Below are 18596 nucleotides of genomic sequence, written 5' to 3' on the forward strand. Positions count from 1 at the left end.
AACCCTTGGGATATTTTATTTACACAGTATAAGGTTTACAAAAGAAAGAGAGAACCATTACTCGTGATTACTTTTATTTGACTACAGGATTGTCTTCCCCTAATTTACCCTTGGGTTGTAACTCATGGTAGTAAGGATCCCATCTTATTTAAACATCTGTTAAATCCCTAGCATCAGATTTATCAGTTTGATAAATCCAGTCAGCATTCAGGCAATTCGATAAAGTTGAATGAATGCCTAAAAAGTAAGGACCTTTAAACAAGATGAGGCTTAATGCTTCCTCTACTTCTGCATCAGTGATATGTTTTATCTGACATGGAATTAAACCTTCATATACAATTAATTGTCTGTAAGGCCTGCGAGATGAGCTAAACAGTAGAATGCTTCAAAATAACTAGATGTTTTTTTCCTTTTAGAGCCGGGATTGGCAATTTCTCCTCTGGTAGGATGCTAAACCAATCATTCATTGCCCAAGGGTAAATTGGGGGAAGACAATCATGTACTCATGATATTCTTCCAGAATAATTACATTTGCAAGGATGTCAGTATAAAGAGCAATGTTTTCTTCCCCAAAGAAACTGTTTTACCCAGCCATTTGTGTGGAGGTTGTCAGACTCTCACGATAGGCTAGAGAAGGGGATAAGCGTTCAAGTATAATTGTAAAGAAAGAATTTTTAAAATGATTTAACTTAATTATTTTATTAGACTGAATAATTTAAGTGCCATTCTGACATGAAAGAGTAATCGCATCTCACTATAATACAAAGGGAAGGAGAGGCTCTTTTTCAACAGGAGCTCATTATGTTTGAACAGTTCTTAAACTGTCCAACTGATAGCCTGTTTGCTAAGAGATGTGCTTCTTCTAACAGCGCTGCCCCAGCAGATGTGGTCTTGGAGCAGAACCAACGAAACCGGAGTGAAGACTTCTGACCTTTAGCGTCACATTAATCACTTAGCTTTGGTTTAAGCATCCGTGAGTTTCTTGTAGGTTATTCCTACCAGTTGGTATTGTTTTTGAAACATGTTTTGAAATTTTTAGATGAACACAGCTACACGTTATGTGAATGCACTCAACATGCGTGATGCGAAATCCGCATCTTCTTAGATCTCGTAGATCCATAGGGCAAAGGCCAAATTTATTTTCTACAGCACCAAGGAAGAGATCGAATATGCAACTAATGGAATTTTGATGTTGAGGGACACACTTTGAAACTTTTCATAGTTCCAAGGATAGATACATTTATCATGAAGTTTAATTTAGTAAACTGGGTTTAAGTGATTGGATTTTATCATTGTCAATTCTTTCTCAATTTAGAAACTTCTAGATCTTAAAGTATATGGCTATGGAGGGAAAACGGTTCCATTTTCAACATTAAAAGAAACACCTAAAAATTATTAAAATGCTACAATAATGACTTAGTAATCTTGATGAGTGACAGATGCAAGCCTCTTTTTCCCAATTTAAAATCTCAGCGGGAAGAGTCCTTGGTGAACTCCTGCTGACATATTTAAAGGTTTTGAAAGGCTTTCAGAGAATTAATCCTTGCATTAAGGTGTTTTATGCAGAAAATAACATAACCACTTATCTTTGTAGAGGTGTACCTTTTTAATTTTAAAGATAATACCTCCCTGGAAATTTAATAAAATTCTAGGGCTTTTCATTAAACCTGATTTGAAGTTGACGTGGGGGTAGATTTATAGTATAAACCACCAGTTCATAAAATGAGCAACTGGAGAAAATATCCCATGTCTTGATTTATGATAGTACCCTTCATAAGAAAGTGAAATTACAATATTTCCTACTAAAATTTCTTTGAAGCTGTAGTTGAAAGAACTGGATGTTCCAACATAATACACAAGGCTCCAAATAATTCTGTATCAGTATGCATAATCTCCTTTAGATTTTCTAGTCCCCTGCTCCCAACTGTGTTTTTACCTCTGTACAGACATGTTTTATCACTAGGCTTAGTAGAAGTTGTATTATTTTGAAACTCCTCCCTCAAAATTCTCTCTCTAGGCATCAGGTGAGAATGTTTTGGGGACAATGTACTCAACCAACTTAATCAGTCTAACTTGTAACGTGGATCGGCTAGAGAGCAACACAAATGAATCGTTGGAAGGCAGTCTTGTCTTTTCAGAATTAATGAAATTTGTGTTGTTAGCCTTTTTAAAAGGATTTTAAAAAGAGGGTCATAAAAAAGTCTCGCTTGAAGGAGTAAATTTGCTTTAATGGCACTTTCAGAGACTAATCCATTTGAAGTGTTGCTGGATTTCCTTTTCCACCAAGACCCTCGGGGCTGGTCATCAACTTACGCTGAAGAAATGTAAGCAAAATATGGTCAAGGGTCGATTTTCAAAAGAACGACTAGAAACTCCTTTTCAACATTTCATATCATTTATTAATGCAGTATACATTAGATCCAAAATCTGCAGTTTCTAAGCATACCATGTTTCGATCTTTCAGATTCTTCTGCAGTTTTAGGTTAAGTCTACAGAGGTACCCTTAAGTGGATGAACAACACATCCTATAATTATTGAAAATATAGTACAGAGCAAAATGATTTAAATATAATTTAGGCACATATTGATTATGAAAATAGATATCTCTCAATACAATACTTCTCTGTCTTGGTAAAAATAATAAAGCAAAGAAAATAATTCATTTCTGAAGGTGCTTTCCCTCACCTGTAAAGGTCCGATCTCTCACTATGCATATGTACCCTTTACCGTTAAGGAAAGCTTTGCATATGTATATATAGAAGAATAAGCTACGTAAATACTGAATACGTGTCGTTGTCCCAAAGGAGACAAAGTCATTTTGAATGATTCATTGCTTCAGGTTGATGAGTCTGTAGAATTCAGAATCTATTTGGACACAGCTTACATCCCTGCTCTTGGGACAGACATAAGGATGCGGGTTATTGAAAAGGAAGTACAGGCCCAATCTCTGCTACTGCAGACATAGGACTCAAGAAAAGCAGGCTAGAATTTAAACGAAACCAGAAAATGGAAGTAAAAGAACCACAGGTGCTGCTGATTGGTAGTACGTTTTGGACCAGTCCAACGCCTTTCTTTTTATTTACATTTTTCTGGTGGCTCTCATCAAACTGTCAGTTTAAAATCCCTTCACTTCCCCTTGTGGGGTTTTAACTGCAATCATATTTATGTCCAAAAGAGGACAGTGGACTGGGATGTAATACCTATTTCTAAGCTGGCCCTGTTTCAACTATTTGGCATTTGAACTGAATTATTAATGGTAATGCACCTTGGTTTTTTGGTTCTGACATATACTTCCCATGCTTGTTTTGACTGTACAGGAGAAAACAAGGCTAGTAGTGTCAATCGATAAAATTGCCCGGTCTGGCGTTCAGTGGAACTGGCTCAGAGTGAAATTCTAAGGATGCTCATTTGAAAGCTATTGCGATAGGTAAATTCTTTGTCCATCTGGAGAGCTCCACCTTCACTTGAGCTGACAATGAGGTCTTTCCTTTCACTCAGTCTCAGTCAGTAAGAATGGAGGATTTCACTTAGCTACTGTTTTGTTCTAGAAAATAAACCTTGTAAGATCCTGAAAGAGAGCCTTGGGGAATCTGATCTCAGCAAATTTGCACAGCATAACAGGTATGTGGAGGAGGGGAGGCATCACTAAAGCTATTCATAAACCTGAACCTTTTCAAAATTTTCGTAAAGTGTAACAATTTAAATACCCATACTGCAATCTAGAGATTCAATAAATATAATTGCATATGTTGTGCTTTGCATAAATTAAAATCCTCGAATACGTTTCAAACCAAGATGGTATTCCCACATCATGCCTATTTAAGAGCAAATATAATAGATCACATTCCTGGTCATAGAGCCAGACAAACACCCTTAACTCCGCTCACAGGCAGCAAGCTACCCTAGCATCCCTACGTCTATTAAATGAGTGCTTCTTTCTTCAATCAGGATGTGGAAAAAAGTCACTTTTTCCCTTTATACACCGTTGAGAACAAGCATAATCCTCTAAATGCTTTTGTTTTGTTTTGTTTTGTTTTTTAATCATTCCCTTACAGTGTTACTTCTTCTAGACAACTGAGTGGGTGGAGGAAAAAAAAGTGATCAGGACAACATTTTTCATCTCAGGGCATCTTCCTCCAGCGCAGAGATTCTCATCTGACGCTTTGTGACATATGCAGCGGTGTCAGCATCTCTTCAAATATAGCCCCCTTCACGTTGGAACCTCTCAGGTTGGCTTCTTGGAGATCACACCCAGACAGATCACAATTCTGCAAGACAAAAGCAATCTTCCTGAAACTAAGCCTCCTGTGGCACATGAGGAAAATGTCCCTTTATTACAAAACCCTGTTACTTCTGGAAAGCTTCCCTTTAAGGAAAAAGTCAGATTTTCTTCTCGATCCATATTTGTTGTCTCTGGGCGAGTGCTCAGGCTGATAGTCACAAATACCGATAAACACAGGTTGAAGGGGAAGCGTGTCTCTTCTGTTCCTATACTTTAAAATTGGTCATTTAAAATCCAAAATGTACTCCAATGTAGTAAATATTATCTATGCAAATTTACTACAATCCAAGAACAACAAAAGGCAGGGCAGGTAAACACAATTTTTTAAAAAAAACCCAGAGGGGGCGCCTGGGTGGCTGAGTCAGCTAAGCGTTGGACTTCGGCTCGGCTCGGGTCATCAGTTCGTCGGTCTGAACCCCATGTAGGGCTCTGTCCTGAGGGCTCAGAGCCCGGAGCCTGCTTCAGATTCTGTCTCTCCCTCTCTTTCTGCCCCTCCCTTGCTCCTGCTCTCTCAAAATTAAATAGATGTTAATTTAAAAAAAAAAAAAACTGAGAGAAAGAGATTTTACTTACTAATAATATTATAATAGATTTTTCCATTCCCCAACTGGAATGCTTTTATTGCAGGGAACTGCCTTTTTTCTTTTAAGCCCCAAAATTCTGTGCATAATTCAATGAATTTTAACAAATGTATACAACAGTGTAACTACCACCACAATTGGAAGCTACATTTGAATTTCTCTTGAGATCACAGAGTGGCAGATGAGACAGATTCTGGCCAAGTCCCTGGGGATGGTGGGTGACTGCGCATAACCTTTTAGGACAGAACGTCACCAGCTGCCTTTCACCAGTCAACCTGAATGGTCTTCATTCAGTTGCCTTCAGGAAGACTTCTGGTGTTTACCTACACTGACTACATGGTTAACTAAAACTGAGGAGGAAAAAAATCATCATCTTTGGTGACAGTATCAAATAATGAAAAAATTACTGTGCTTATAATGGGTTTATATTTTTGGCCTTGGGCAGGTTCGTTTTGTCTTTAAGTTTATGGGGCCTTCTACTCTGCTGCAAAGATCAAGAGGGCAAAGCAAAAACATTAAAAGGAAAAATCAATGACAAGGCAGATTTTGACCTCTGTCCTCTCCAAGCTGATCCATGCCAGATTTCCCCGGATACAGCTGTACTGTGCAAATATGGTGGCAACAGCCACATGGCTACTTATATTTAAATGAATTAAAATTAAGTAAAATTTTAAAAATCCAGTTCTCAGTTGCACTGGCCCTATTTCAAGTGCTCAACAGCCACAGTGCCTGGCGGCTACCGTACCAAACAGATTTAGAACGTGTCCGGCATCACCAAACAGATTTAGAACGTATCAGATGGCACCTAGGGACCTATCAACAGCACTGGAGCCTGCCAGCTACCTCTGCGAATCAAGACAATTATATAATTTTGATGAAAGAGATGCACCGACAAAATTAAAATCTCAAACCGTGAGACAAAAAGAACACGTCTCCAATTTAGAATGGGCTCTCTCTTAACCTGATTTCAAACTGGTATCTTTTACGTTTCTTGAGTAGTTAAAAAAATAATCTGGCTCCATGAATTCTGTCTGGACTTCAAACCCAAGAAAATCACAATAAATTAGATTGATAAAGCAGCCATCAGACTTATCTACCTGAAGAAGACCCAAGGAACACAGGAGAAACGAAATCAGCTTAGACCAAATGGCAGATGAATCTTCCGGTCTGAAAGCTGGGACCTACGGCTCGGCCTGTGTGACCGAATCCTGCTCCGGGAGGCAGGGCCGCTGAAACCAGCAATTGGCAGGAGAAGAGCGTTGTGGCTGTGCCGACGTGCAACCTGGTGGTTTTTACCAGCCAATGACTTTGTTGACGACTTCAACACATTTTGCAGGAGACCCTCGGTAGCTGTAGATTACCAAACAGTCTTTGGAAACTGGCGACTCACCTCTAAATCCGTTCCTGCCAGAGTTGCGCCTCGGAGGTTACAGTTCTTCAACTTCGCATTTTTTAAGGTAGCAACTCTCAGGTTAATTCCTGTCATTTGACTTCCTTCCATATCCACACCTTTCAGATTAGCACCTACAGTGAATATATTTTGGGCAGCAGTTGAACTTAAAAATATTTATAGTCCTCTCCCATCAAAAAAACCACAGGGTGACTTAACGGAGATGAATGATGACAGGCTCCTTTAACTTTTGGAAAGGACTCTGCGAACCATAAATCTCAGTCTCTCAACCGACTTAACACATAGAAAGAAAGCATTCATTGTTAACAATCTGCTTGCTTGTACTATGAATTAAGAATATTTCAGTCCATATTTCTGAGGGAGGAATTAGATGCGGTCTTAAATAATTAGCACTTTTATAACATGCTTCCGTAAGTTTATGATAAGAAAGGTAAGTACCCTGTATTCTCAACATACAAATAAATGAAGTCATCAGTTCACTGACACAACAGAGCAAGAAGAAATTCATAAACAAAATGTCAATCTAAAAATGACAAAAACTGCCTGGCTTTATACAAAGTGAAATTCATTTTAGTTACCGTGAGCAGTAAATCACTATAAGCAATCTCAAAGTTCAAGATGTTGATATGTAATTCTCCAACTAAAGCCTTATTTGATAGCGAAGGCTGGGCTTCCCCTAACTCCTTGCCGAGCACATGACTGAGACCAAGACAGGACTCATCCCTTTGCTAATTCTCCATGTGTGATGACAGAAGAAATCTGTCCCCCCATAGTGATAGCGATTTTCTTGTAACAATTATTTTGTTGGGCTTTTTACCTCAGAGTATATTCTCACCTTAGAAAGTGTAATAATAGGTAGGATCTCACCTTCTAGGTTGGCTTTAAGACCAGAAGGATCTTCAAAGTTACACAGTTTCAGGGATGCTCCTTCGGCATTAGAACAGAGCATCTTGACTCCCTGGAGATTCGCACACTGGTAAGAAAAAGAGTTTTAACATTCAGAATTTTGTTTAGAAAAGAAAAAACTGGCTCGAACAATAAAAGAAAAATATAGAGAAGAGGAGGAAGCTCGATTCCATACAATCACAATCAATTATTTTCTGTTTATAATGAAGACTTCTAACTAGAATCAAGAAGAGCTGAGAACCACTTTAAAGAAAGTTCTTCAAAAGGACTGTTTTCAAAGAAACAACCACGTAATTAACAACAGCATGTCCATTTTACACAAATAATAGTTTAGATAAAAAAATTGTGGGGTTACGGATGCCTGGGTGGCTCGGTTGGTTGAGTGACTGACTTCAGCTCAGGTCATGATCTCATGGTCCGGTCCATGGGTTCAAATGCCATGTCGGGCTCTGTGCTGACAGCTCAGAGCCTGGAGCCTGCTTCAAATTGTCTCCCTCTCTCTCTGTCCCTCCCCTATTTGCACTTTGTCTCTCTCTCAAAAATAAATAAACATTAAAAAAATTTTAATAAAAAAAAAGTTGGGGGGGTTAGAGCTATAACATCCCTATTTCTATGTTTATAAACAGTCCTGGGTATGAAAACATGAGAGCTGAAATGTATGAGTAAGGAACGCATAAACTTGTCAGGGGTAGGGATTTCTCTTCTTTTTTTTTTTTAATTTTTTAATGTTTTATTTATTTCTAGGAGAGAGAGAGAGAGACAACATGGGCAGGGGAGGGTCAGAGAGAGAGGGAGTCACAGACTGAAACAGGCTCCAGGGTCTGAGCTGGCAGTCAGCACAGAGCCCGACATGGGGTCGAACCCACGAACCGCAAGATCATGACCTAAGAGAAAGTCGGACGCTTAACCGACTAAGCCACCCAGGCGCCCCGGGATTTCTCTTCTTTATTTCTGTAGGAATCAACAAAATTCTTGATGTTCAATCATGCTATTACTACCTTCATTTCAAAGGTCAGAATACTAAGGCCAGCAATTGAAGGAGTCACCTAGCTACAAAACACTACAAGTTGTCTGTCAGATCTTTATGTACTAACCACTACCACATAACATTGACAACCCTGAACACCCAAATTACAGTGCAAAATACAAAGAGTAAAAAACTAGAAAATATAGGTTAGAATTTTAAATTATACTAGCTTATGTCTGAGGATTCAACACCATTAGATCTGAACTCCAACAACTACCGGATAAGGCAGGAAGCCATAAAGTTGACATTAACGTTAGAACTTCACAAACTGTGACCATCAAAGCAGATGATGAATGTAAAAGTGTTTTCAAAATTGTACGGCACTATATAAATGATAATTGCAGTTGTCATTATAACTACAATAGCGAGGAATCTAAAATCCTAAGGCTGATCAAGTTATGTTATTGCCACACCTAACAAGAAAAACCCTGTGTTATGACTGCAATTTCATTCATCCTACAGTCAATTCTGTTGAAAGGGAGATAAGCTGCAGATCATTTCAGATCATAGAAAGTTGACAAATGCACACACATTTCCATGTCTGCCTCTGCAGAGGAAGTGCACGTGGTAAAGTACACAGGTAGTTCAGAAGCTCAGACTGAGAGGTAAGATAATGAGGATGTAGGAGGACCAAAATAACTAAAAGATGACTGTATTTTAAATACATGAAAATATTAATAAGACAGGAAGTTGATAATATGAATATAAATGTCTCTGGTTGTCTGTGCTGTGCACCTGGATACAACAGACCGTACTATTATCACAAGTTCTGGAGGCAACAACCCAAGGAGGGCACCCTGCTAGTAGGTAGCTGTGATTGCAGCCCCAGCAAACAGGCTGTGTGCAGGTGTCTGGTCTGACCCAACTATAAGCCCAAGGTGGCCCCAGACTGGCCCTTTCTAGAACAGGGATCAAACCCTGCCATAGGCAAATGGGGCCACTGCAGTTGACTAATGCAGCTCAGCCATAACAGAAGGGCACACGCAACACACACAGGAGACACTGGTGCCTGAACTGCCTGGTTCTGGGGAATAAGGGACAGTGAACTATGGGGCACTACAGGACCTCTTCTTTATAAGGCCATTGCTTTTAAGAGCAGGAGACATATCTGACTTTCCTAAAACACGGAAACAGACACAGAGAGTTAGACAAAATGAGGAAACAGAGGAATATATCCCAAATGAAAGAAGAGGACAAAATCAAAGCAAAGGGACTAAATGAAATGGAGATAAGCTATATGCCTGATAATTCAAAGTGATGGTCATAAAGATACTTCCTGGATTTAAGAAGAGTGGAGGATCTCAATGAGATCCTTAACAGATGGAAAATATAAAAAAGAACCAATCAGAGATGAAGAACTTAACTGAAATTAAAAATACACTAGAGGGAATAAATAGTAGACTAGAGGAAACAGAAGAATGGATCAGTGAGCTGGAGGACAGAGTAATGGAAAGCAACCAAGATGAACAGCAAAAAGAAAAAAGAATAAAAAATGAGACTAGGTTAAGGGAACTCACAGTGACATCAAGTGTAGTAACATACACATTACAAGGATCTCAGAAAGAAAAGACAAAGAAAGCAGGTAGAAATAATAGCTGAAAAATTACCAAATCTGGGGAAGGGAACAGAAATCCAGATCCAGGGGGCAAAGAGACCTCAAAAGAATCAATTCAAGGAGGCTCACACCAAGAGACATATAATTAAAATGGCAAAAGGCAGTGATAAAGAGAGAATATAAAAGCAGCAAGAGAAAAGAAAACAGTTACATACAAGGGAAATCCCATAAGGCAATATGCTGATTTTTCAGAAGAAACTGTAGGAAAGAAGGGAGTGTAGGGACATATTCAGAATGCTGAAAGGAAAAAAACCTGAGATCAATTACACCCTACACAGCAAGACTACCATTCAGAATAGAAAGAAGGATAGTTTCCCAAAACAAAAGTTAAAGCAACTCATTGCCACTAAACCAGCCTTACAAGGATATAATCAGGAGTAAGAAAATTAGGCAAGGAAAAAAATTTCACAGGTAAATGGAAATATAATAAAAGTAGTAAATGAATCACTTATAAAACCAGTGTGGAAGTTACAGCACAAAAATAATAAAATCAATTATATCTATAAAAATAAGTCAAGGGCTTCACAAAATTAAAAGATGTAAAGTATGACACTCTACACGTAAAATGTGTTGGGAGAGGTGTAAAAATATAATCCATTTAGAATGGGTTCAAACTTAAGCAACCAGGGGCACCTGGATGCCTCAGATGGTTGAGCATCCGACTTCAGCTCAGGTCATGACTTTGCATTCATGGGGTTGCGTCCCACATCAGGCTCTGTGCTGACAGCTCAGAATTTGGAGCCTGCTTCATATTCTGTGTTTCCTTCTCTCTCTGCCCCTCTCCTGCTTGTGCTCTGTTTCTCTCAAAAAATAAAATAAAGCATTAAAAAATACCCTTAAGCAACCATCAACTTTACAGATACCTATACATACAAGATGTTATATATGAACCTAATGGTAACCACATATCAAAAACCTGTGATATGCGAAAAAAAAAAGAGAGAGAGAGAGAAAGGAATCCAAGCAAATCACTACAGAAGGCCATCAAACTATAAGGAAAAATAGGAAGAGAAGAAACGAACAGAGAACTACCCAAATAACTGTAAATCAACAAAATGGCAAGAAGTACATACGTATCAATGATTACTCTGAATGTAAATGCACTAAATGCTCGAATCAAAAGACAGAGATGGACTGAATGGATAAAAAAGCAAGAACCATCTATATGCTGCCTACAAGAGGCTCATTTCAGACCTAAAGACACACATAGATTGAAAGCGAAAGGTTGAAAATCATTTACTCTGCAAATAAAGTGAAATAAAAGCTGAGGTAACAATATTTCTATCAAACAAAGTAGACTTTACAACAAAAAACTAGCAAATAATAAAGGACACTACATAATGATAAAGGGAGCAATGTAATAAGAGGATATAACAATGGCAAATATTTATGCACCCAACATGGCAGCACCCAAATACATATAGCAACTATTAACAGACATAAAGGGAAAAAATGATAGTACAGGACTTTAACACCCCACTCCAATCAATGGCTAGATCATCCAAACAGAAAACCATGGCTTTGAATGACAGATTGGACCAGATGGATCGAACAGTTATTTCAGAACATTCCATCCCCAAACAGTAGAATACATATTTTTTCCACGTGCAAAGGGAACAGTCTCCAGAATAGATCACATGTTAGGCAACTAACAAGTCTCAACAAATTAAAAAAGACTGAAATATCATGCAACTTTTTGGACCATGGCGGTATGAAACTAGAAAAAAGTAGAAATAACACAATACATGGAGATTAAATAACATATTACTAAACAATCAGTGGGTCAACTAAGAAATCAAAGAGGAAATCAAAAAAATACATGGAGAAAAATGAAAATGAAAACACAATGGTCCAAAATCTCTGGGATGTAGCAAAAGCTGTTCTATCTAAGGGGATGATTATAGCAATACAGGTCTACCTCACGAAGCAAGAAAAATCTCAAACAGCCTAACCTTAGAGCTAGAGGGACCATAAAAATAAGAATAAACAAAGCCCAAAGCCAGTAGAAGGAATAGTAAAGCTTAGTGCAAAAATAAATGAAGTAGAGACTAAAAGAACAGACCAATGAAACCAGAAGCTGGTTGTTGAAAGGCTCAAAAAAATTGATGAACCTTCAACTAATTAAAAAAAATAAAAGAAACTCAGAACTGAGAGAGGAGAAATAACAACTGATACCACAGAAATACTAAGGATTTCTATGGTATTTATTATTATCAATTATAGTTACATTAATTACATAACTGTAATAATTATTAATGTTCACAATATTATGAAAAATACATGTCAACAAATGGGACAACTTAGAATGACTCGATAAATTCCTTGAAATATATAACCTCTCAAACAGAATGAAGAAGTAGAAAACTTGAGCAGACTAATTCTAAAAGCACTGAAACTGAACTAGTAATTGAAAAACTCCCACCAAATAAAAAGGCCAGTACCATATGGCTTCACAGGTGAATTCTACCAAACATTTAAAGAGGAGTTAACACCTGTTCTTTTTAAACTATTCCACAAAATAAAAAAGGAAAGATTCCAAATTCTTTTTTATAAGGCCAACATTACCCAAAACCAACCCAGATACCAAAACCAGAGATTACAAACAAAACAAAAACTACAAGCCAGTATTTCTGATGAACACAGATACAAAAATATTCAATAAAATATTAGCAAACTAGATCCAATAATACATTTAAAAAAATTATTCACCAAGATCATGTGGGATTTATTCTGAACATGCAAGAATGTTTTAATATTTGCAGATCAATCAACAGGGTACATTACATTAACAGGAGAAAAACAACGCTATGGCCATTTCGATAGATTCAGAGAAACAATTTAGGAAGTACATCCATTTATGATAAAAATCCTCAACACAGTAGGTATAGAGGCAACATGCCTGAACATAATAAAGGCCATACATGAAAAACCCACAGCTAACTGCATCCTTAAAGGGGAAGAACTGAGAACCTCTAAGATTAGGAACAAGACAAGGATGTCCACTCTAACCACTTGCATTTAACATAGTACCAAAAGTCCAAACCACAGAAATCAAGCAGGAAAAAGAAATAACAGGCATTCAGATTGGTAAGGAAGAAGTAAACCTTTCACTATTTGCAGATGATATGATACTCTACATAGAAAACCCAAGAGAATCTGCCAAAAAAATACTAAAGTTGATAAGTGAATTTAGCGAAGTCTCAGAATAAAAAAACCAATATACAGAAATCTGTTGCATTTCTATACACAAATAATGAAGTAGCAGAAATTAAAAAAAAATTCTATTTACAATTTCACTAAAAAGAATAAAATACCTAGGGGTAAGCTCAACCAGAGCTGTACTCCGAAAACTATAAAACACCACTGAAAGAAACTGAACGTGACCCAAATAGACGATGTTCTGTGCTAATGGATTGGGAAAACCAATGCTTGTAAAATGTCCACACTACCCAAAGCAGACGTAATGAAATCTCTATCAAAATACCAATAGCATTTTCCATGGAATTAGAACAAATAATCTTAAAACTTGTAGAAAACCACAAAAGACTCTGAATAGCCATAGCTTTCTTAAAAAAGAACAAAACTCAAGGTATCATAATCCCAGATTTCAAAGTATACTACAGAGTAATAGTAATAAAAACAGCATGGTACCGGCACAAAAACAGACACATAGATCAATAGAACAGAGTCCAGAAATAAGCCCATGCTTTTATTGCCAATCAATCTATGACAAAAGAGGCATGAATATACAATGGGAAAAAGACAGTCTCTTGAACAAATGGTCTGGGGAAGACTGGACAGCTTCATGCAAAAGAATGAAACTGGAGCACCTTCCTACACCATATACAAAAATAAGCTCAAAATGGATTAAAGACCTAAATATGAGACCTGAAGCCATAGAAATCCTAGAAGAGAACACAGGCAGTAATTTCTTTGACATCAGCCATAGGAACATTTTTCCAGATATGTATCCTTTGGCAAGGGAAACAAAGACAAAATTATTGGGACTAGACCAAAATAAAAAGCTTCCACACAGAAAAGGGAAATCATTGACAAAACAAAAAGACAATGTACTGAATGGGAGAAAATATTTGCAAATAACATATCCAATAAGGTATTAACATACAAAATATATAAAGAACGTATACAACTCAACACCAAACAAATAATCCAATTTACAGGTGGGCAGAAGATATGAACAGATGTTTCTCCAAAGACGACATACAGACAGCCAACAGAACCATGAAAAAATGGTCGACATCACTCATTATCAGGGACATTCAAATCAAAACCACCATGAGATATCAGAATGGCTGTCAGAATGGCTAAAATCAAAATCCGAAGAAATAACACCAGTCAGAATGGCTAAAATCAAAATCCCAAGAAATAACAAGTGTTGGTGAGGATGTGGAGAAAAAGGAACTCTCGTGAAATGTTGGTAGGAATGCTAGGTGGTGCAGCCACTGTGGAAAGGAGCATGATGGTTCCTCAAAAATTAAAAATAGAATTACCAAATGAATCAGTAATTCCACTACTGGGTATTTACTCAAGGAAAACAAAAACATAATTTGAAAAGATATATGTACCCTTATGTTTATAGTGGTATTACTTACAATAGCAAAGATATGGAAACAATCCAAGGGTCCACTGACAGATGAATGGATAAAAGTGTGTGTGTGTGTGTGTGTGTGTGTGTGTGTGTGTACAAAAGAAGATTACTCAGCCATTAAAAAATGAAATCTTGTCATTCGTAATAACATGGATTGATCTAGAGGACATAATGCTAAGGCAGAGAAAGACAAATATCCTATGATTTCACCCACATGTGGGAATTAAGAAATAAAATTTAAAAAGAGACAAAATGAATCTCACTCTTAAATATGGAGAACTGATGGTTGCCAGAGGGGAGGTGGGTAGGGGTGGGTGACATGGGGGTGGGTGACATAGGTGACGGGGATTAAGAGTACACTTAGGATGGTGAGCACTGAGTAATGCATAGAATTGTTGAATCGCTATACTGTACATGTGAAACTAATATAACACTGTGTGTTTATTATTATTTTTTAAATGTTTATTTATTTTTGAGAGGAAGAGAGACAGAGTGAGAGCAGGGGAGGGGCAGAGAGAGAGGGAGACACAGAATCTGAAGCAGGCTCCAGGCTCCAGCTGTCAGCACAGAGCCTGATGCGGGGCTCAAACCCACGAACTGGGAGATCATTCCCTGAGCTGAAGTCAGACGCTTACCCGACTGAGCCTGTTAATTATATTTTTAAAAAATAGAGAAGTAGAAGTAGATGGGAGTATAGATTAGACCAGCTGGTCAGGATGAATGCTGACTGGTACATGGGAGATTTTTTTAAACTATTAAATGTTTGCTGTTTTAAATATAATAATAATACCAACAACAACAATAATAAAGTCCTATAGCAATTGTAAGTACAGCTCTGTCCTCAAAGCTATATACATTATTGAATCCCACAGAAAAACAAATTTATAAGAAATTCAATGAAGTTTTCTATTTTCAACCACAGAAAGCATTTCATTCACCTTCCATCAGATGGTAAAAGCAGGTCACCAACATGGATGTTCAGAACTCAGCTGCTCAGTAAACCAGCATTGCAGGTGTTAAGAGTTTTGCTATCTTACTGTATCAAGGGGCACAGGGTTTTGATGAAAGCAGTTCAGTTATTACCATTATTTTAAAAGTATGATAATGGTTTTTAAAAAAATTAAAAAAAAAAAAAGGGGGGGGCGCCTGGGTGGCTTAGTCGGTTAAGCGTCCGACTTTCGCTTAGGTCATGATCTCGTGGTTCGTGGGTTCGAGCCCCGCGTCGGGCTCTGTGCTGACAGCCAGCTCAGAGCCTGGAGCCTGTTTCAGTCTGTGACTTCCTCTCTCTCTGACCCTCCTCTGCTCACACTGTCTCTCTCTCTCTCTCCTAGAAATAAATAAAAACATTTAAAAAAAATTAAAAAAAAAAGTATGATAATGGTATTAAGATTCTATTTTTAAAATGGTCTTTATGGGCTAAACAAAATGTTTACAGGTGGAATAATGAGTTGCTTCAAAATAATCTATGAAGGGGTATAGACAAAATGGTTCATGTGCTGATGATACCATCTGAACCTGAGTAACGGATATAACAACGAGGATTCATTATATTATTCTATTTTTGTATATGCTCGACATTTTGCACATGAAAAAGTCATTAAAAAAAGAAGTAAGGAAAAGAAAACACATGTTATAGACTCTAGCTCCAACTATGCTAACAAATTAGCCTTTTGGGGCTTAGGCAAGTCTCTAGGTCTCAGTTTATCAGTCTATCACCAGGGTCATACTGGATGACCATCGAGGTCCCTGCCAGCTCGTACCATTCATAAGTCCTGCATATGCAACAGATATGTAATAGCTGAATTATTACACCAGCTTCCACGCAGCTTGCTGAAGTCACTGAGGGCAGGAAGGGCATGTGGAAGAAACACTCTTAGAGCATGCTGACAGAGTAACGTGGCACAGCCAGGCTCTGCTCCAGAGAGACAGCTGCTGAGATCATCCTGGCTGACAGCAGAATCGCATGGGTCCCCTGGAAAGGTCTCACAGCCCATGAAGGATAAATGGGGTGAGAAATTCAAAAAGAGTAGTGGAGGGGCCCTTGGATGGCTAAGTGGGTTAAGCGTCTGACTTCAGCTCAGGTCGTGATCTTGCGGTTCATGAGTTTCAGCCCTGCGTCAGGCTCTGTGCTGACAGCTCGGATCCAAGAGCCTGCTTCGGATTCTGTGTCTCCCTCTCTCTTTGCCCCTCCCCCACTCACAATCTGTCTCTCTCTTTCTCAAAAATAAATACACATTAAAAACAAAAATAGTGGAACCCATTAGGGGAATCGGCAGACTGCTTAGCAGACAGCATGTTCTGTGGGTATCATGGCCATTCGTTAGCATTCATCTTCAAATGCCAAGGACAATTAGCAATTAGTTTTGACTTTACAGCCTATATACCCTGGGCAATGACTCTTCAGCATGAGCCACTTCTGTCATTAGTAATTAAATTTATAATTCTACAGCACTTCAGTTTATCAACTATACAGTATGGGCAGAACAAGTAGTTACAGTTAAGAGAATTATGGTTCAGGTTCAGAGTTAGTATTGCTATAATTAAGCAGAACTCAAAACCAGCTCTATTGAATGACCCAGACTGTCTTTTTCTCTTTGTTTGTTTTATCCTTAACAAAAGCCAAACAAGTGATCTCTTGACATTTCACTATGTAAAGACTAGGTCCTTCAGGGCACATGGGTGACAGTCAGTTAAGCCTCCTACTCTTGATTTCAGCTCAGGTCATGATCTCACAATCATGAGATCAAGCCCCATGTGTGCTTGGCAAGGAGCCTGCTTAAGATTCTCTCTCTGCCCCTCCCCTGTGCATGCACACACACTCTCTCTCAAAATAAGCAAACATTAAAAAAATAATAATAATAAAGACTAGGTCCTTCCAACCTTTTCCTAGTGCTGTCAGTCTCTGACTCATTTTGCTAGCAATGTGGTCCTTCCTTATAAGATGGAACAAGGAGAGTGAAAATAATGGAAATGTATATTGACAGATTTTGTTAAAGATCTGATATTATAAGCTTCATGGAAAAATAGGTTGCAAGTAAGTAATAAAACTAAAATTATACAATTCAATAAATATCTACTCAATGACTACTTAAAGCAATGTACTCTATTAGGTGTTGTTAATTCAAAAGACATATAGACGTGGGCCTTGGTATTAAGGAACCTGAAGTTGTTAGAAGTGAGTATATTTAACTACTGGTTCTGCATGTATCCTCTAACCCCAAATTAACATAGGTAATTGTTGGAGAAACACATGCACATACATATGAATACATATATATGTAATATCAATATATGTGTATACACACACACACACACACACACATATATACACACACACAGTTGATCTTTGAACAACACTCATTTGAATTGCATGGGTCCACTTATATGTGGACTTTTTATTTTTATGTTTTTAAAGTTTATTATTGAGAGACCGTGTGTATGTGTGTATATGCGAGTAGGGGAGGGGCAGAGAGAGGGAGAGAGAATCCCAAGCAGGTTCCATGCTCTCAGCACAGAGCCTGACGTAGCGCTTGATCTCACCAACTGTGGGTTCATGACCTGAGCAGAAATAGAGTCAGATGTTTAACTCACTAAGCCATGCAGGTGCCCCATATGTAGATTTTTAAAATTCAACACAGTACAGTACTGTAAATGTATTTTTTCTTCCTTATGATTTTCTCAACATTTTCTTTTCTCTATCTTACTTTGTTGTAAGAATACAGTATGTAATACATATAACACACAAAATATGTGCTAGTTGACTATTTGTGTTATCAGTAAAGCTTCTGGTCAACAGCAAACAATTAGTAGTGACATTTTGCAGGAGTAAAATTATATGCAGATTTTTAACTGCACAGAGGTCAATGCCCCTAACCCCCATGGTGCCAGGGTCAAGCATATATACATACATACATGTTAACGTACACACATATATAAAGATATATAAATATACATATATAAAGAGAAGAGAACCACGGAGATGCTTAGACTGACACACATCATGTTTATTTCAAAATATCGCTGCCAAATACCTCTAGAGCAATTTTTCCCCACTCCAGAAATGTGGCTGAATACAAGATTCCAAAGGTCCTCTTTAGCTTTACCCTACTAATTTCACTGAAAACAGAAGTCCTGATAAAGTATACTATATCGAGGAGATCAAGAC

At 37.8% G+C, this 18596-nt stretch overlaps 1 protein-coding gene across 3 annotated transcripts in view; it reads right to left on the reverse strand.

The window, feature by feature from the left end:
* Nucleotides 1–2376: 2376 nt before the first annotated feature.
* Nucleotides 2377–18596, reverse strand: part of KCTD9 (potassium channel tetramerization domain containing 9) — a 40800-nt gene continuing 24580 nt past the window's right edge. For all 3 annotated transcript variants that reach the window (XM_039250421.1, XM_039250420.1, XM_039250422.1), the window contains 3 exons: nucleotides 7142–7247; nucleotides 6254–6387; nucleotides 2377–4268 (listed from right to left, as the gene is read on the reverse strand). In XM_039250421.1, coding sequence (XP_039106352.1) covers nucleotides 4152–4268; nucleotides 6254–6387; nucleotides 7142–7247 — 357 coding nt within the window. In that variant the 3' untranslated portion in view covers nucleotides 2377–4151. The remainder of the gene's footprint in view (nucleotides 4269–6253; nucleotides 6388–7141; nucleotides 7248–18596) is intronic.

Source organism: Hyaena hyaena, unplaced genomic scaffold, assembly GCF_003009895.1.
Source record: "Hyaena hyaena isolate Hyena2069 unplaced genomic scaffold, ASM300989v1 scaffold_370, whole genome shotgun sequence".
In the NCBI taxonomy this organism is placed as follows: domain Eukaryota; kingdom Metazoa; phylum Chordata; class Mammalia; order Carnivora; family Hyaenidae; genus Hyaena; species Hyaena hyaena.